The 20,365-nt window shown below is 55.2% G+C and overlaps 1 protein-coding gene across 1 annotated transcript in view; it reads left to right on the top strand.

The window, feature by feature from the left end:
• The window catches only part of LOC143998145 (SCO-spondin-like), a 296,161-nt gene that overhangs the window by 127,216 nt on the left and 148,580 nt on the right, over positions 1-20,365 (top strand). Inside the window, exons 51-56 of the mRNA XM_077493885.1 lie at positions 11,238-11,420; positions 12,153-12,191; positions 15,116-15,565; positions 16,319-16,477; positions 17,717-17,887; positions 18,001-18,165. Coding sequence (XP_077350011.1) covers positions 11,238-11,420; positions 12,153-12,191; positions 15,116-15,565; positions 16,319-16,477; positions 17,717-17,887; positions 18,001-18,165 — 1,167 coding nt within the window. The remainder of the gene's footprint in view (positions 1-11,237; positions 11,421-12,152; positions 12,192-15,115; positions 15,566-16,318; positions 16,478-17,716; positions 17,888-18,000; positions 18,166-20,365) is intronic.

Below are 20,365 nucleotides of genomic sequence, written 5' to 3'. Positions count from 1 at the left end.
ATGCTGGGAGGGATGGGGTGATGGCGGTGTACAACATGCTGGGCGGAATGGGGTGATGGCGATGTACAACATGCTGGGCGGGATGGGGTGATGGCGGTGTACAACATGCTGGGAGGGATGGGGTGATGGCGGTGTACAACATGCTGGGAGGGATGGGGTGATGGCGGTGTACAACATGCTGGGAGGGATGGGGTGATGGCGGTGTACAACATGCTGGGCGGGATGGGGTGATGGCGGTGTACAACATGCTGGGAGGGATGGGGTGATGGCGGTGTACAACATGCTGGGAGGGATGGGGTGATTAGCGGTGTACAACATGCTGGGAGGGATGGGGTGATGGCTGTGTACAACATGCTGGGCGGGATGGGGTGATGGCGGTGTACATCATGCTGGGCGGGATGGGGTGATGGCGGTGTACAACATGCTGGGAGGGATGGGGTGATGGCGGTGTACAACATGCTGGGCGGGATGGGGTGATGGCGGTGTAAAACATGCTGGGAGGGATGGGGTGATGGCGGTGTACAACATGCTGGGAGGGATGGGGTGATGGCGGTGTACAACATGCTGGGAGGGATGGGGTGATGGCGGTGTACAACATGCTGGGAGGGATGGGGTGATGGCGGTGTACAACATGCTGGGAGGGATGGGGTGATGGCGATGTACAACATGCTGGGAGGGATGGGGTGATGGCGGTGTACAACATGCTGGGAGGGATGGGGTGATGGCGGTGTACAACATGCTGGGAGGGATGGGGTGATGGTGGTGTACAACATGCTGGGCGGGATGGGGTGATGGCGGTGTACAACATGCTGGGAGGGATGGGGTGATGGCGGTGTAAAACATGCTGGGAGGGATGGGGTGATGGCGGTGTACAACATGCTGGGAGGGATGGGGTGATGGCGGTGTACAACATGCTGGGAGGGATGGGGTGATGGCGGTGTACAACATGCTGGGAGGGATGGGGTGATGGCGGTGTACAACATGCTGGGAGGGATGGGGTGATGGCGATGTACAACATGCTGGGAGGGATGGGGTGATGACGGTGTACAACATGCTGGGAGGGATGGGGTGATGGCGGTGTACAACATGCTGGGAGGGATGGGGTGATGGCGGTGTACAACATGCTGGGAGGGATGGGGTGATGGCGGTGTACAACATGCTGGGAGGGATGGGGTGATGACGGTGTACAACATGCTGGGAGGGATGGGGTGATGGCGGTGTACAACATGCTGGGAGGGATGGGGTGATGGCGGTGTACAACATGCTGGGAGGGATGGGGTGATGGCGGTGTACAACATGCTGGGAGGGATGGGGTGATGGCGGTGTACAACATGCTGGGAGGGATGGGGTGATGACGGTGTACAACATGCTGGGAGGGATGGGGTGATGGCGGTGTACAACATGCTGGGAGGGATGGGGTGATGGCGGTGTACAACATGCTGGGAGGGATGGGGTGATGGCGGTGTACAACATGCTGGGAGGGATGGGGTGATGGCGGTGTACAACATGCTGGGAGGGATGGGGTGATGGCGGTGTACAACATGCTGGGAGGGATGGGGTGATGGCGGTGTACAACATGCTGGGAGGGATGGGGTGATGGCGATGTACAACATGCTGGGAGGGATGGGGTGATGGCGGTGTACAACATGCTGGGAGGGATGGGGTGATGGCGGTGTACAACATGCTGGGAGGGATGGGGTGATGGCGGTGTACAACATGCTGGGCGGGATGGGGTGATGGCGGTGTACAACATGCTGGGCGGGATGGGGTGATGGTGGTGTACAACATGCTGGGAGGGATGGGGTGATGGTGATGTACAACATGCTGGGAGGGATGGGGTGATGGCGGTGTACAACATGCTGGGAGGGATGGGGTGATGGCGGTGTACAACATGCTGGGAGGGATGGGGTGATGGCGGTGTACAACATGCTGGGCGGGATGGGGTGATGGCGGTGTACAACATGCTGGGAGGGATGGGGTGATGGCGGTGTACAACATGCTGGGAGGGATGGGGTGATGGCGGTGTACAACATGCTGGGAGGGATGGGGTGATGGCGATGTACAACATGCTGGGAGGGATGGGGTGATGGCGGTGTACAACATGCTGGGAGGGATGGGGTGATGGCGGTGTACAACATGCTGGGAGGGATGGGGTGATGGCGGTGTACAACATGCTGGGAGGGATGGGGTGATGGCGGTGTACAACATGCTGGGAGGGATGGAGTGATGGCGGTGTACAACATGCTGGGAGGGATGGGGTGATGGCGGTGTACAACATGCTGGGAGGGATGGGGTGATGGCGGTGTACAACATGCTGGGCGGGATGGGGTGATGGCGGTGTACAACATGCTGGGAGGGATGGGGTGATGGCGGTGTACAACATGCTGGGAGGGATGGGGTGATGGCGGTGTACAACATGCTGGGCGGGATGGGGTGATGGTGGTGTACAACATGCTGGGCGGGATGGGGTGATGGCGGTGTACAACATGCTGGGAGGGATGGGGTGATGGCGGTGTACAACATGCTGGGCGGGATGGGGTGATGGCGGTGTACAACATGCTGGGAGGGATGGGGTGATGGCGGTGTACAACATGCTGGGAGGGATGGGGTGATGGCGGTGTACAACATGCTGGGAGGGATGGGGTGATGGCGGTGTACAACATGCTGGGAGGGATGGGGTGATGACGGTGTACAACATGCTGGGAGGGATGGGGTGATGGCGGTGTACAACATGCTGGGAGGGATGGGGTGATGGCGGTGTACAACATGCTGGGAGGGATGGGGTGATGGCGGTGTACAACATGCTGGGAGGGATGGGGTGATGGCGGTGTACAACATGCTGGGAGGGATGGGGTGATGGCGGTGTACAACATGCTGGGAGGGATGGGGTGATGGCGGTGTACAACATGCTGGGAGGGATGGGGTGATGGCGGTGTACAACATGCTGGGAGGGATGGGGTGATGGCGGTGTACAACATGCTGGGAGGGATGGGGTGATGGCGGTGTACAACATGCTGGGAGGGATGGGGTGATGACGGTGTACAACATGCTGGGAGGGATGGGGTGATGGCGGTGTACAACATGCTGGGAGGGATGGGGTGATGGCGGTGTACAACATGCTGGGAGGGATGGGGTGATGGCGGTGTACAACATGCTGGGCGGGATGGGGTGATGGCGGTGTACAACATGCTGGGAGGGATGGGGTGATGGCGGTGTACAACATGCTGGGAGGGATGGGGTGATGGCGGTGTACAACATGCTGGGTGGGATGGGGTGATGGCGGTGTACAACATGCTGGGAGGGATGGGGTGATGGCGGTGTACAACATGCTGGGAGGGATGGGGTGATGGCGGTGTACAACATGCTGGGAGGGATGGGGTGATGGCGGTGTACAACATGCTGGGAGGGATGGGGTGATGGCGGTGTACAACATGCTGGGAGGGATGGGGTGATGGCGGTGTACAACATGCTGGGAGGGATGGGGTGATGGCGGTGTACAACATGCTGGGAGGGATGGGGTGATGGCGGTGTACAACATGCTGGGAGGGATGGGGTGATGGCGGTGTACAACATGCTGGGCGGGATGGGGTGATGGCGGTGTACAACATGCTGGGAGGGATGGGGTGATGGCGGTGTACAACATGCTGGGAGGGATGGGGTGATGGCGGTGTACAACATGCTGGGAGGGATGGGGTGATGGCGGTGTACAACATGCTGGGAGGGATGGGGTGATGGCGGTGTACAACATGCTGGGAGGGATGGGGTGATGGCGGTGTACAACATGCTGGGAGGGATGGGGTGATGGCGGTGTACAACATGCTGGGAGGGATGGGGTGATGGCGGTGTACAACATGCTGGGAGGGATGGGGTGATGGCGGTGTACAACATGCTGGGAGGGATGGGGTGATGGTGATGTACAACATGCTGGGAGGGATGGGGTGATGGTGATGTACAACATGCTGGGAGGGATGGGGTGATGGCGGTGTACAACATGCTGGGAGGGATGGGGTGATGGCGGTGTACAACATGCTGGGAGGGATGGGGTGATGGCGGTGTACAACATGCTGGGAGGGATGGGGTGATGGCGGTGTACAACATGCTGGGAGGGATGGGGTGATGGCGATGTACAACATGCTGGGCGGGATGGGGTGATGGCGGTGTACAACATGCTGGGCGGGATGGGGTGATGGCGGTGTACAACATGCTGGGAGGGATGGGGTGATGGCGGTGTACAACATGCTGGGCGGGATGGGGTGATGGCGGTGTACAACATGCTGGGAGGGATGGGGTGATGGCGGTGTACAACATGCTGGGCGGGATGGGGTGATGGCGGTGTACAACATGCTGGGAGGGATGGGGTGATGGCGGTGTACAACATGCTGGGAGGGATGGGGTGATGGCGATGTACAACATGCTGGGCGGGATGGGGTGATGGCGGTGTACAACATGCTGGGAGGGATGGGGTGATGGCGGTGTACAACATGCTGGGAGGGATGGGGTGATGGCGATGTACAACATGCTGGGCGGGATGGGGTGATGGCGGTGTACAACATGCTGGGAGGGATGGGGTGATGGCGGTGTACAACATGCTGGGAGGGATGGGGTGATGGCGGTGTACAACATGCTGGGAGGGATGGGGTGATGGCGGTGTACAACATGCTGGGAGGGATGGGGTGATGGCGGTGTACAACATGCTGGGAGGGATGGGGTGATGGCGGTGTACAACATGCTGGGAGGGATGGGGTGATGGCGGTGTACAACATGCTGGGAGGGATGGGGTGATGGCGATGTACAACATGCTGGGAGGGATGGGGTGATGACGGTGTACAACATGCTGGGAGGGATGGGGTGATGGCGGTGTACAACATGCTGGGAGGGATGGGGTGATGGCGGTGTACAACATGCTGGGAGGGATGGGGTGATGGCGGTGTACAACATGCTGGGAGGGATGGGGTGATGGCGGTGTACAACATGCTGGGAGGGATGGGGTGATGGCGGTGTACAACATGCTGGGAGGGATGGGGTGATGGCGGTGTACAACATGCTGGGAGGGATGGGGTGATGGCGGTGTACAACATGCTGGGAGGGATGGGGTGATGACGGTGTACAACATGCTGGGAGGGATGGGGTGATGGCGGTGTACAACATGCTGGGAGGGATGGGGTGATGGCGGTGTACAACATGCTGGGAGGGATGGGGTGATGGCGGTGTACAACATGCTGGGAGGGATGGGGTGATGGCGGTGTACAACATGCTGGGAGGGATGGGGTGATGGCGGTGTACAACATGCTGGGAGGGATGGGGTGATGGCGGTGTACAACATGCTGGGAGGGATGGGGTGATGGCGATGTACAACATGCTGGGAGGGATGGGGTGATGGCGGTGTACAACATGCTGGGAGGGATGGGGTGATGGCGGTGTACAACATGCTGGGAGGGATGGGGTGATGGCGGTGTACAACATGCTGGGCGGGATGGGGTGATGGCGGTGTACAACATGCTGGGCGGGATGGGGTGATGGCGGTGTACAACATGCTGGGAGGGATGGGGTGATGGCGGTGTACAACATGCTGGGAGGGATGGGGTGATGGCGATGTACAACATGCTGGGAGGGATGGGGTGATGGCGGTGTACAACATGCTGGGAGGGATGGGGTGATGGCGGTGTACAACATGCTGGGAGGGATGGGGTGATGGCGGTGTACAACATGCTGGGAGGGATGGGGTGATGGCGGTGTACAACATGCTGGGAGGGATGGAGTGATGGCGGTGTACAACATGCTGGGAGGGATGGGGTGATGGCGGTGTACAACATGCTGGGAGGGATGGGGTGATGGCGGTGTACAACATGCTGGGAGGGATGGGGTGATGGCGGTGTACAACATGCTGGGCGGGATGGGGTGATGGCGGTGTACAACATGCTGGGAGGGATGGGGTGATGGCGGTGTACAACATGCTGGGAGGGATGGGGTGATGGCGGTGTACAACATGCTGGGCGGGATGGGGTGATGGCGGTGTACAACATGCTGGGCGGGATGGGGTGATGGCGGTGTACAACATGCTGGGAGGGATGGGGTGATGGCGGTGTACAACATGCTGGGCGGGATGGGGTGATGGCGGTGTACAACATGCTGGGAGGGATGGGGTGATGGCGGTGTACAACATGCTGGGAGGGATGGGGTGATGGCGGTGTACAACATGCTGGGAGGGATGGGGTGATGACGGTGTACAACATGCTGGGAGGGATGGGGTGATGGCGGTGTACAACATGCTGGGAGGGATGGGGTGATGGCGGTGTACAACATGCTGGGAGGGATGGGGTGATGGCGGTGTACAACATGCTGGGCGGGATGGGGTGATGGCGGTGTACAACATGCTGAGCGGGATGGGGTGATGGCGGTGTACAACATGCTGGGAGGGATGGGGTGATGGCGGTGTACAACATGCTGGGAGGGATGGGGTGATGGCGGTGTACAACATGCTGGGAGGGATGGGGTGATGGCGGTGTACAACATGCTGGGAGGGATGGGGTGATGGCGGTGTACAACATGCTGGGAGGGATGGGGTGATGGCGGTGTACAACATGCTGGGAGGGATGGGGTGATGGCGGTGTACAACATGCTGGGAGGGATGGGGTGATGGCGGTGTACAACATGCTGGGAGGGATGGGGTGATGGCGGTGTACAACATGCTGGGAGGGATGGGGTGATGGCGGTGTACAACATGCTGGGCGGGATGGGGTGATGGCGGTGTACAACATGCTGGGCGGGATGGGGTGATGGCGGTGTACAACATGCTGGGAGGGATGGGGTGATGGCGGTGTACAACATGCTGGGAGGGATGGGGTGATGGCGGTGTACAACATGCTGGGAGGGATGGGGTGATGGCGGTGTACAACATGCTGGGAGGGATGGGGTGATGGCGGTGTACAACATGCTGGGAGGGATGGGGTGATGGCGGTGTACAACATGCTGGGAGGGATGGGGTGATGGCGGTGTACAACATGCTGGGAGGGATGGGGTGATGGCGGTGTACAACATGCTGGGAGGGATGGGGTGATGGCGGTGTACAACATGCTGGGAGAGATGTGGAGGAGATCAGCGATGGGAGTGATGGGAGCGATATGGAGGTCAGTGAGGATTGTGTTGGAGGTGGATATGGAAAAAAAAAGGAGGAGGTCAGTGACAAGCATGTTGGGAGGGATATGGAGGTCATCAGTGAGGATCATATTGTTAGACATATGGAGCATATCGATGAGGATCATGTTGGCAGGAATTTACAGGAAGTTGATGGGGAGCATGTTTGGGGGAGGTATGGAGAAGGTTGATGAGGAGCATGTTGGGGGAGGTATGGAGGAAGTTGATGAGGGGCATCTTGGGTGGGGTATTGAGGAGGTTGATGAGGAGCATGTTGGGGGGGGGGGGTATTGAGGAGGTTGATGAGGAGCATGTTGGGGGGGGGGGGTATTGAGGAGGTTGATGAGGAGCATGTTGGGGGGGGGGGGGGTATTGAGGAGGTTGATGAGGAGCATGTTGGGGGGGGGGGTATTGAGGAGGTTGATGAGGAGCATGTTGGGTGGGGTATTGAGGAGGTTGATGAGGAGCATGTTGGGTGGGGTATTGAGGAGGTTGATGAGGAGCATGTTGGGGGGGGGTATTGAGGAGGTTGATGAGGAGCATATTGGGGGATATGGAAGATATTAATAAGGAGTGTGCTGTAAAGGATAAAGGGGGGGGGGGGGGTCAGTAAGGAACATGTTGGGTGGGGTATGGAGGTTGTCAGTGAGGAGCATGCTGTGAGAGATACGGGAATGATGGTGTGAAGCATGCTGTGAGAGATACGGGAATGATGGTGTGAAGCATGCTGGGAGGGATACGGGAATGGTGGTGTGACGCATGCTGGGAGGGATACGGGAATGGTGGTGTGACGCATGCTGGGAGGGATACGGGAATGGTGGTGTGAAGCATGCTGGGAGGGATAAGGGAATGGTGGTGTGAAGCATGCTGGGAGGGATACGGGAATGGTGGTGTGAAGCATGCTGGGAGGGATAAGGGAATGGTGGTGTGACGCATGCTGGGAGGGATACGGGAATGGTGGTGTGACGCATGCTGGGAGGGATACGGGAATGGTGGTGTGAAGCATGCTGGGAGGGATACGGGAATGGTGGTGTGAAGCATGCTGGGAGGGATAAGGGAATGGTGGTGTGACGCATGCTGGGAGGGATACGGGAATGGTGGTGTGACGCATGCTGGGAGGGATACGGGAATGGTGGTGTGAAGCATGCTGGGAGGGATACGGGAATGGTGGTGTGAAGCATGCTGGGAGGGATAAGGGAATGGTGGTGTGACGCATGCTGGGAGGGATACGGGAATGGTGGTGTGAAGCATGCTGGGAGGGATACGGGAATGGTGGTGTGAGAGATACGGGAATGGGGGTGTGAAGCATGCTGGGAGGGATACGGGAATGGTGGTGTGACGCATGCTGGGAGGGATACGGGAATGGTGGTGTGAAGCATGCTGGGAGGGATACGGGAATGGTGGTGTGACGCATGCTGGGAGGGATACGGGAATGGTGGTGTGAAGCATGCTGGGAGGGATACGGGAATGGTGGTGTGAGAGATACGGGAATGGGGGTGTGAAGCATGCTGGGAGGGATACGGGAATGGTGGTGTGAGGGATACGGGAAGGGTGGTGTGAAGCATGCTGGGAGTGATACGGGAATGGGGGTGTGAGAGATACGGGAATGGGGGTGTGAAGCATGCTGGGAGGGATACGGGAATGGTGGTGTGAGAGATACGGGAATGGGGGTGTGAAGCATGCTGGGAGGGATACGGGAATGGTGGTGTGAGAGATACGGGAATGGGGGTGTGAAGCATGCTGGGAGGGATACGGGAATGGTGGTGTGAGAGATACGGGAATGGGGGTGTGAAGCATGCTGGGAGGGATACGGGAATGGTGGTGTGAGAGATACGGGAATGGGGGTGTGAAGCATGCTGGGAGGGATACGGGAATGGTGGTGTGACGCATGCTGGGAGGGATACGGGAATGGTGGTGTGACGCATGCTGGGAGGGATACGGGAATGGTGGTGTGACGCATGCTGGGAGGGATACGGGAATGGTGGTGTGAGAGATACGGGAATGGGGGTGTGAAGCATGCTGGGAGGGATACGGGAATGGTGGTGTGACGCATGCTGGGAGGGATACGGGAATGGTGGTGGGAGGGATACGGGAATGGGGGTGTGACGCATGCTGGGAGGGATACGGGAATGGTGGTGGGAGGGATACGGGAATGGGGGTGTGACGCATGCTGGGAGGGATACGGGAATGGTGGTGGGAGGGATACGGGAATGGGGGTGTGAAGCATGCTGGGAGTGATACGGGAATGGGGGTGTGACGCATGCTGGGAGGGATACGGGAATGGTGGTGTGAAGCATGCTGGGAGGGATAAGGGAATGGTGGTGTGAAGCATGCTGGGAGGGATACGGGAATGGTGGTGTGAAGCATGCTGGGAGGGATAAGGGAATGGTGGTGTGACGCATGCTGGGAGGGATACGGGAATGGTGGTGTGACGCATGCTGGGAGGGATACGGGAATGGTGGTGTGAAGCATGCTGGGAGGGATACGGGAATGGTGGTGTGAAGCATGCTGGGAGGGATAAGGGAATGGTGGTGTGACGCATGCTGGGAGGGATACGGGAATGGTGGTGTGACGCATGCTGGGAGGGATACGGGAATGGTGGTGTGAAGCATGCTGGGAGGGATACGGGAATGGTGGTGTGAAGCATGCTGGGAGGGATAAGGGAATGGTGGTGTGACGCATGCTGGGAGGGATACGGGAATGGTGGTGTGAAGCATGCTGGGAGGGATACGGGAATGGTGGTGTGAAGCATGCTGGGAGGGATACGGGAATGGTGGTGTGAGAGATACGGGAATGGGGGTGTGAAGCATGCTGGGAGGGATACGGGAATGGTGGTGTGACGCATGCTGGGAGGGATAAGGGAATGGTGGTGTGAAGCATGCTGGGAGGGATACGGGAATGGTGGTGTGAAGCATGCTGGGAGGGATACGGGAATGGTGGTGTGAAGCATGCTGGGAGGGATACGGGAATGGTGGTGTGAGAGATACGGGAATGGGGGTGTGAAGCATGCTGGGAGGGATACGGGAATGGTGGTGTGAGGGATACGGGAAGGGTGGTGTGAAGCATGCTGGGAGTGATACGGGAATGGGGGTGTGACGCATGCTGGGAGGGATACGGGAATGGTGGTGTGAGAGATACGGGAATGGGGGTGTGAAGCATGCTGGGAGGGATACGGGAATGGTGGTGTGAGAGATACGGGAATGGGGGTGTGAAGCATGCTGGGAGGGATACGGGAATGGTGGTGTGACGCATGCTGGGAGGGATACGGGAATGGTGGTGTGACGCATGCTGGGAGGGATACGGGAATGGTGGTGTGACGCATGCTGGGAGGGATACGGGAATGGTGGTGTGAGAGATACGGGAATGGGGGTGTGAAGCATGCTGGGAGGGATACGGGAATGGTGGTGTGAGAGATACGGGAATGGGGGTGTGAAGCATGCTGGGAGGGATACGGGAATGGTGGTGTGACGCATGCTGGGAGGGATACGGGAATGGTGGTGGGAGGGATACGGGAATGGGGGTGTGACGCATGCTGGGAGGGATACGGGAATGGTGGTGGGAGGGATACGGGAATGGGGGTGTGACGCATGCTGGGAGGGATACGGGAATGGTGGTGGGAGGGATACGGGAATGGGGGTGTGACGCATGCTGGGAGGGATACGGGAATGGTGGTGGGAGGGATACGGGAATGGGGGTGTGAAGCATGCTGGGAGTGATACGGGAATGGGGGTGTGACGCATGCTGGGAGGGATACGGGAATGGTGGTGGGAGTGATACGGGAATGGGGGTGTGAAGCATGCTGGGAGGGATACGGGAAGGGTGGTGGGAGGGATACGGGAATGGTGGTGTGAAGCATGCTGGGAGGGATACGGGAAGGGTGGTGGGAGGGATACGGGAATGGTGGTGTGAAGCATGCTGGGAGGGATACGGGAATGGGGGTGTGAAGCATGCTGGGAGGGATACGGGAATGGGGGTGTGACGCATGCTGGGAGTGATACGGGAATGGGGGTGTGACGCATGCTGGGAGGGATACGGGAAGGGTGGTGTGAAGCATGCTGGGAGTGACATGGTTGGAGGTTTTAGGAATTTCTCTTTTCTTGTAGTGGGGCACACCGGGGCAGCTGTCACACAGCGTCCATCTTACGTCACCATTGCCGGGGAGGTGAGGCCTTCTCACTGTCAGATGGGAGAGTTTGAGTGCCGCAGCGGGGAGTGTGTGAACGCCTCCAGATCTTTGTGTGACGGGAGACCCGACTGCCGCGATTTCTCAGACGAGGACGGATGTGGTAAGATTTGGGAGAAGAGATTCTCCTGGCTGATATATATGATGGTAACCGGTCTCAAGAGTTGGATCTTCGTGGCCCAATGCTGAGCTACGAATGAAGCTTTGTAAGAACTTTCATGGTGGAAGTGGCTTCTGCACATATCTGAACATCGAATAACAGTGCCCCACCCCCTTCCTTAACTCCCTCTTTTTGCCCTAGTGGTGTCTATGAGTGTACAAGAGGTCCCCCCCAAATCATACATAAGGGGAAAATCTCTTCCCTGTTGAGGCAAGTTGATAATCTCCGTTGTTCACAGACTTAAAGGCCAATAGTTGGGCCACATACAGTATACGGTGTGTATATGGAAACGCTCTGTCCACCGTTTCATGGTATGTGGAATATACTGTATATGATGAGAGTGGCCTTGTGTTGTACATATAGCGATGTAGTATATGTCAGACCTATACAATATAGGCAGGGTCAGGTGTAGGGGTGGGCAGGAGTGTCAGCTGCCCTGGGTTTGCTGTTTTTGATGGTGGCACCAGTGAGCTCATTCTGATAAAAGACATTATGACAAGCGGATGACTGCTGGGGGTAGCATCCCCTAAGCTCACCCATAATGATGGGGAGGGGGTTGGCTTCTTTGCCCTGGGTGCTGGATGACCTTGTCCCTGAAAATAGGGATTTATTAGTACTAGTCCTATACATTTCTGTGTACAGTACTGAGCACATTGGTTTCCCATTCTCCTCTAGGCACCGTGGTCACTCCAGGTCTGGTCATTCCCCCAGCAGGTGAGTCTTCCTCAGCTTTTAGATTCCTCTTCAGGTATTATAAAGTAGAACACCAGATATGGCTCTCCAGATTAGATGTGACACCAGATGTGGCTCTGTAGATTAGACATGACACCAGATGTGGCTCTGTAGATTAGACATGACACTAGATGTGGCTCTGTAGATTAGACATGACACCAGATATGGCTCTACACAGATGTGACACCAGATGGTCCTCTCGGAAATTGCACACATCACCAGATATAGGTCTGTAGATTAGATGTGACACCAGATATGGGTCTGTATATTAGATGTGACACCAGATATGGGTCTGTAGATTAGACATGACACCAGATGTCGCTCTGTAGATTAGACATGACACTAGATGTCGCTCTGTAGATTAGACATGACACTAGATGTCGCTCTGTAGATTAGACATGACACTAGATGTGGCTCTGTAGATTAGATGTGACACCAGATATGGCTCTGTAGATTAGACATGACACCAGATGTCGCTCTGTAGATTAGACATGACACTAGATGTCGCTCTGTAGATTAGACATGACACTAGATGTGGCTCTGTAGATTAGATGTGACACCAGATATGGCTCTGTAGATTAGATGTGACACCAGATATGGCTCTGTAGATTAGATGTGACACCAGATATGGCTCTGTAGATTAGACATGACACCAGATATGGCTCTGTAGATTAGACATAACACCAGATATGGCTTTGCAGATTAGATGTGACACCAGATATGGCTCTGTAGATTAGACATGACACCAGATATGGCTCTGTAGATTAGATGTGACACCAGATATGGCTCTGTAGATTAGACATGACACCAGATATGGCTCTGTAGATTAGATGTGACACGAGATATGGCTCTGTAGATTAGATGTGACACCAGATATGGCTCTGTAGATTAGATGTGACACGAGATGTGGCTCTGTAGATTAGATGTGACACCAGATATGGCTCTGTAGATTAGACATGACACCAGATGTGGCTCTGTAGATTAGACATGACACCAGATATGGCTCTGTAGATTAGACATAACACCAGATATGGCTTTGCAGATTAGATGTGACACCAGATGTGGCTCTGTAGATTAGACATAACACCAGATATGGCTTTGCAGATTAGATGTGACACCAGATATGGCTCTGTAGATTAAACATGGCACCAGATATGGCTCTACACAGATGTGACACCAGATATGGCTCTGTAGATTAGACATGACACCAGATATGGCTCTGTAGATTAGATGTGACATGAGATATGGCTCTGTAGATGAGACATGACACCAGATGTGGCTCTGTACATTAGACATAACACCAGATATGGCTTTGCAGATTAGATGTGACACCAGATATGGGTCTGTAGATTAGATGTGACACCAGATGTGGCTCTGTAGATTAGACATAACACCAGATATGGGTCTGTAGATTAGATGTGACACCAGATATGGCTCTGTAGATTAAACATGGCACCAGATATGGCTCTACACAGATGTGACACCAGATATGGCTCTGTAGATTAGACATGACACCAGATATGGCTCTGTAGATTAGATGTGACATGAGATATGGCTCTGTAGATGAGACATGACACCAGATGTGGCTCTGTACATTAGACATAACACCAGATATGGCTTTGCAGATTAGATGTGACACCAGATATGGGTCTGTAGATTAGATGTGACACCAGATGTGGCTTTGTAGATTAGACATAACACCAGATATGGCTCTACACAGATGTGACACCAGATATGGCTCTGTAGATTAGATATGGCATGAGATATGGCTCTGTACATTAGACATAACACCAGATATGGCTTTGCAGATTAGATGTGACACCAGATATGGGTCTGTAGATTAGACATGACACCAGATATGGCTCTGTAGATTAGACATAACACCAGATATGGCTTTGCAGATTAGATGTGACACCAGATGTGGCTCTGTAGATTAGACATAACACCAGATATGGCTTTGCAGATTAGATGTGACACCAGATATGGGTCTGTAGATTAGATGTGACACCAGATATGGCTCTGTAGATTAAACATGGCACCAGATATGGCTCTACACAGATGTGACACCAGATATGGCTCTGTAGATTAGATGTGACATGAGATATGGCTCTGTACATTAGACATAACACCAGATATGGCTTTGCAGATTAGATGTGACACCAGATATGGGTCTGTAGATTAGATGTTACACCAGATATGGCTCTGTAGATTAAACATGGCACCAGATATGGCTCTACACAGATGTGACACCAGATATGGCTCTGTAGATTAGATGTGACACCAGATATGGCTCTGTAGATTAGATGTGACACCAGATGTGGCTCTGTAGATTAGACATAACACCAGATATGGCTTTGCAGATTAGATGTGACACCAGATATGGGTCTGTAGATTAGATGTGACACCAGATATGGCTCTGTAGATTAAACATGGCACCAGATATGGCTCTACACAGATGTGACACCAGATATGGGTCTGTAGATTAGACATGACACTAGATATGGCGCTGTAGATTAGATGTGACACCAGATATGGCTCTGTAGATTAGATGTGACACCAGATATGGGTCTGTAGATTAGACATGACACCAGATATGGCTCTACACAGATGTGACACCAGATGGTCCTCTCCAATTGCACATGTCACCCAATATGGCTCTGCTTATTAGACTTGACCTTGGCTTAGCCTTCATGCAGATATGGCCGTGTGCATGTAATGGACACTCATGTAAGGACCTGCAGGTTTGTCTTCATTCAGTATATTCCCCTGTGTTTGTGGCAGAGCCGATAAGGCATGACGCATATCTCTGAATATTGGTGTTAGATATGTGGTAGGCTCTCGGCATAGTGCTCTTGTAATGGAGAATAGTCGGAATGTTTCAGTTTGTGCTCTTTCATGTCTCCTAGATGTAACCTTTCCACCTGGACGAGGTACAGCGCCGGGCAGCACTCTCCATCCAGGCTCTTCTCTTCCTGCACATGTCGGAGAACCGGGAATATATCAACCATCCCAACCAACAGGCATCCCGGGAATACAGCAAGAGACACCCGGACAGGGAACTGGACCAAGACTGGAGACTACTGGTCAGCCTGGCGTTCAGGAGAAGCCGTTTGTCAGTGGAAAGCCTGGCATCCGAATCCCAGACAGACCTGAACATCGAGTGGAATCTACAACCCCGGAGTTTGGAGATGTCTCTTCTCCTGGAATGCTGATGACGACGGCTCCACCTAAAATGACAGATGAAACATCCAGCAGCATTCCAGCCATGGCTGCTATCACACATCTAGGAGAAGCCATTTCTGGAGGTCCTGGAGTTCGCCCCGGCCCCCTTCAGACCGGCGTTCCTGGGCTTGCTGGTAAGAACACATGGAGTACAGATGTAGATGGCACCTCAGGACACACAAGTTTTCCCGCATTGAGTGTAGAACAAGAAGTTCCAGGAATGGGCACTCCTCACACAAGAGATGGTGGGAGTGTAACTCCAGCTTGGGTAGGGACTGGCCACCCTGGTCTATCTGTTCAACCCTCAAGTCTTCCAGGACAAGCGCCAAGTAAGCCTGGAGTCCCATCATACAGAGAAGAACCAGTAACTGAAGAAGCTCCAATGTCAAACCCAACCAGGCCACCTGAGGAAGAGGTGTCATCCACATCTCAGTATAATGAGACAAGCGCCCTGTACCATGAATCAAGAATCTCAACCCCTACACCAAGAAATGCCTCCCTGGAGGCTGAACTCCCAGGTCCTGAGATCTTTGTGCTTCCAGAAGGACATCATTCCAGCTTGAAGCCTGGTTCAGGGTCTGTCGTTATTTGGAAGGAGCCTGTTGAGGTCCCTCCAGAAGAGGGGGGCGTTAGACCAGGGGGCCGCGAGGAATTTCATGCCTCTCATACATATGAAGGTTTGTAATGTGCTTGAGGGGACCTCCAGTACCGCTGCCCTTTGGTGTGTACAGTATATTATACAAGTGCTACATGTATTGATGAATGTCTAGAAAACCATTGATTAGAGGAACATAACCTATTAGTACAGAGACCTCAAACCTGGAAAATTCTGCTCCTTGTAAATGAATCAATCTGGTAAGATGTGAGATGAACTTTTTATATTACAGGAACGACCAGCCCATTCACCATGAATCTGACCACGGAGCTTCCCAGAAGTACCTGCAGCATCGGTCAGTTTGTCTGCTCTGCATTTGGCTGTGTCGACGCGGTTAATGTTTGCAATGGACAAGAAGACTGCATTGATGGTTCCGACGAGCAGCTCTGCGGTGAGTCTTTTGATGCCTCTCAGGTTTTTTTCGTTCTAATTGGTATGAGTGGATATTAGAACTCTCTATTGCACATGTGTCAAACGCAAGGCCTGTGGGTTGAATCCAGACCTCCATGCCATTTCATGTGGCCCTCGCGCCTCTCCTGCAGCTGCAGAACCGCCCTTGTCTCAGCAGTCGGCAGCAGAGAGTAGGACAGAACTCCTCCTACTGATCTTGCACCTCCCTGTGCAGCCACAGAACCCCCCTCACCTCCACCCTCCCACCTTATCTCAGCAGTTGGCAGCAGAGAGTAGAACAGAACTCCTCCTACTGATCCTGCACCTCCCTGTGCAGCCGCAGAACCCCCTCACCTCCACCCTCCCACCTTATCTCAGCAGTCGGCAGTAGAGAGTAGGACAGAACTCCTCCTACAGATCCTGCACCTCCCTGTGCAGCCGCAGAACCCCCTCACCTCCACCCTCCCACCTTATCTCAGCAGTTGGCAGCAGAGAGTAGGACAGAACTCCTCCTACAGATCCTGTGTCTCTCTGTGCAGCCACAGTACCCCCTCATCACCGCCTCCCCTTGGTCAGCATTCAGCAGACCTCCTCTGGTCCTCCTCCAGACCCTGCGCTTTCTTCTTCACTCCTCCCGCTTCTTCCTGGCAGCAGCACAGGGTAAGGAGGTTGCACTGTGATGTAGGGAGAGTGGGGGGCTCTTGACTTCTGATGTGAAAGGCGGTTGGGTGCTCTTGACATGGAGTCTAATGCCGCGTACACACGACCGGACTTAGTTCTGACGGAGTTCTGACAGAGTTCTGACGGACTTTCCGAATGAACGGACTTGGCCACACACAATCACACCAAAGTCCGACGGATTGGAACGTGATGACGTACGACCGGACTAGAATAAGGAAGTTCATAGCCAATAGCTGCCCTCGCGTCGGTTTTTGTCTGTTGGACCAGCATACACACAAACGGATTTCTCAGTAGGAACTGGGTCCGGCGGAGTTCTGTCGGGAAAAATTTGAAACATGTTCCATTTCTAAAGTCTGTCAGACTTTTGCAAATCAAAAGTCCGCTGCAGCCCCACAGACGATCGAATGGTCCGCCGGAATCATTCCGTAAGACTTTTGATGTTGAAAAGTCCGCTCGTGTGTACGCGGCATAACAGATATAACCCCTTGATTGCAACCATAATGCTAATGCGGCTCACGATGAAATTGAGTTTTACACCCCTGCTCTATTGTCTCTCCAGGCACCTCCCCTGCACTTGTGATGTCCACTCCCACGTGGCTTGTTCCCACGCCAGGCCCCAGCATGTGTTCCCGCAAACAGTTTACTTGTCGCTCAGGAGAGTGCGTGTCCTCGGAGAGACACTGCGACCTCCACCGTGACTGTTCAGATGGTTCCGATGAGGAGAACTGTGGTAGGTTCTCCTGTCCTTCTGCCCCACTGGAGGGACCATAAACAGAACTTCTATTGTCACTCGCACTTGAGCTGAAGTGTCTTTTGTTCATCTCGTGTTTTCCTTCCCGGCAGTGGATTGTGTCCTCTCTGTGTGGACATCGTGGAGTGAGTGCAGCCGCTCCTGTGGATTGGGAGTCAAGTTCCGACGTCGGGATGTAATCAGAGACCGGCTGCCTGGGGGTCATTGTGCCGGAGCGCAATTTGACAGTCAGAGCTGCTTCGTACAAGCATGTCCAGGTAGGTGAGCGAGACATACCCGGGGGATTGTGAGAGCGAAATTAACAGGAATATTAGATATGATATGGAAGAGGCTGGAGGCATCATAATGCTAAATGAAACCCAGGAGGACCTACCCAATGCCTGAAAACATCTCAAGAACTTCTGATAGGAGAAGTTACATCCCTCTTATGTATATGGAATGTGTAAAACTTTTCTCCGGTCAGTGTCTGGAGGCTTCTCCAGTCAGTGTCTGGAGGCTTCTCCGGTCAGTGTCTGGAGGCTTCTCCGGTCAGTGTCTGGAGGCTTCTCCGGTCAGTGTCTGGAGGCTCCTCAGGTCAGTGTCTGGAGGCTCCTCCGGTCAGTATCTGGAGGCTTCTCCGGTCAGTGTCTGGAGGCTCCTCCGGTCAGTGTCTGGAGGCTCCTCCGGTCAGTATCTGGAGGCTTCTCCGGTCAGTGTCTGGAGGCTTCTCCGGTCAGTGTCTGGAGGCTTCTCCGGTCAGTGTCTGGAGGCTCCTCAGGTCAGTGTCTGGAGGCTTCTCCGGTCAGTGTCTGGAGGCTTCTCCGGTCAGTGTCTGGAGGCTCCTCCGGTCAGTGTCTGGAGGCTTCTCCGGTCAGTGTCTGGAGGCTTCTCCGGTCAGTGTCTGGAGGCTTCTCCGGTCAGTGTCTGGAGGCTTCTCCGGTCAGTGTCTGGAGGCTCCTCCGGTCAGTGTCTGGAGGCTTCTCCGGTCAGTGTCTGGAGGCTCCTCCGGTCAGTGTCTGGAGGCTTCTCCGGTCAGTGTCTGGAGGCTCCTCAGGTCAGTGTCTGGAGGCTTCTCCGGTCAGTGTCTGGAGGCTTCTCCGGTCAGTGTCTGGAGGCTTCTCCGGTCAGTGTCTGGAGGCTTCTCCGGTCAGTGTCTGGAGGCTTCTCCGGTCAGTGTCTGGAGGCTCCTCAGGTCAGTGTCTGGAGGCTTCTCCGGTCAGTGTCTGGAGGCTTCTCCGGTCAGTGTCTGGAGGCTTCTCCGGTCAGTGTCTGGAGGCTTCTCCGGTCAGTGTCTGGAGGCTCCTCCGGTCAGTGTCTGGAGGCTTCTCCGGTCAGTGTCTGGAGGCTCCTCAGGTCAGTGTCTGGAGGCTTCTCCGGTCAGTGTCTGGAGGCTTCTCCGGTCAGTGTCTGGAGGCTTCTCCGGTCAGTGTCTGGAGGCTCCTCCGGTCAGTGTCTGGAGGCTCCTCCGGTCAGTGTCTGGAGGCTTCTCCGGTCAGTGTCTGGAGGCTTCTCCGGTCAGTGTCTGGAGGCTTCTCCGGTCAGTGTCTGGAGGCTTCTCCGGTCAGTGTCTGGAGGCTTCTCCGGTCAGTGTCTGGAGGCTTCTCCGGTCAGTGTCTGGAGGCTTCTCCGGTCAGTGTCTGGAGGCTTCTCCGGTCAGTGTCTGGAGGCTCCTCAGGTCAGTGTCTGGAGGCTTCTCCGGTCAGTGTCTGGAGGCTCCTCCGGTCAGTATCTGGAGGCTTCTCAGGTCAGTATCTGGAGGCTTCTCCGGTCAGTGTCTGGAGGCTTCTCCGGTCAGTGTCTGGAGGCTTCTCCGGTCAGTGTCTGGAGGCTCCTCCGGTCAGTATCTGGAGGCTTCTCAGGTCAGTATCTGGAGGCTTCTCCGGTCAGTGTCTGGAGGCTTCTCCGGTCAGTGTCAGGAGGCTCTTCAGGTCAGTGTCTGGAGGCTTCTCCGGTCAGTGTCTGGAGGCTCCTCCGGTCAGTGTCTGGAGGCTCCTCCGGTCAGTGTCTGGAGGCTTCTCTGGTCAGTGTCTGGAGGCTCCTCCGGTCAGTGTCTGGAGGGTTCTCCGGTCAGTGTCTGGAGGCTTCTCCGGTCAGTGTCTGGAGGCTTCTCCGGTCAGTGTCTGGAGGCTTCTCCGGTCAGTGTTTGGAGGCTCCTCCGGTCAGTGTCTGGAGGCTTCTCCGGTCAGTGTCTGGAGGCTTCTCCGGTCAGTGTCTGGAGGCTCCTCAGGTCAGTGTCTGGAGGCTTCTCCGGTCAGTGTCTGGAGGCTTCTCCGGTCAGTGTCTGGAGGCTCCTCCGGTCAGTATCTGGAGGCTTCTCAGGTCAGTGTCTGGAGGCTTCTCCGGTCAGTGTCTGGAGGCTCCTCCGGTCAGTGTCTGGAGGCTCCTCCGGTCAGTGTCTGGAGGCTTCTCTGGTCAGTGTCTGGAGGCTCCTCCGGTCAGTGTCTGGAGGCTCCTCCGGTCAGTGTCTGGAGGCTCCTC

Source organism: Lithobates pipiens, unplaced genomic scaffold (genome assembly GCF_037356315.1).
Source record: "Lithobates pipiens isolate NorthernLeopardFrog02 unplaced genomic scaffold, aLitPip1_a1.2 Scaffold_19, whole genome shotgun sequence".
NCBI lineage: Eukaryota > Metazoa > Chordata > Amphibia > Anura > Ranidae > Lithobates > Lithobates pipiens.
Note: the sequence above shows the minus strand (reverse complement) of the source record. Positions and strands in the feature narration are given on the sequence as shown.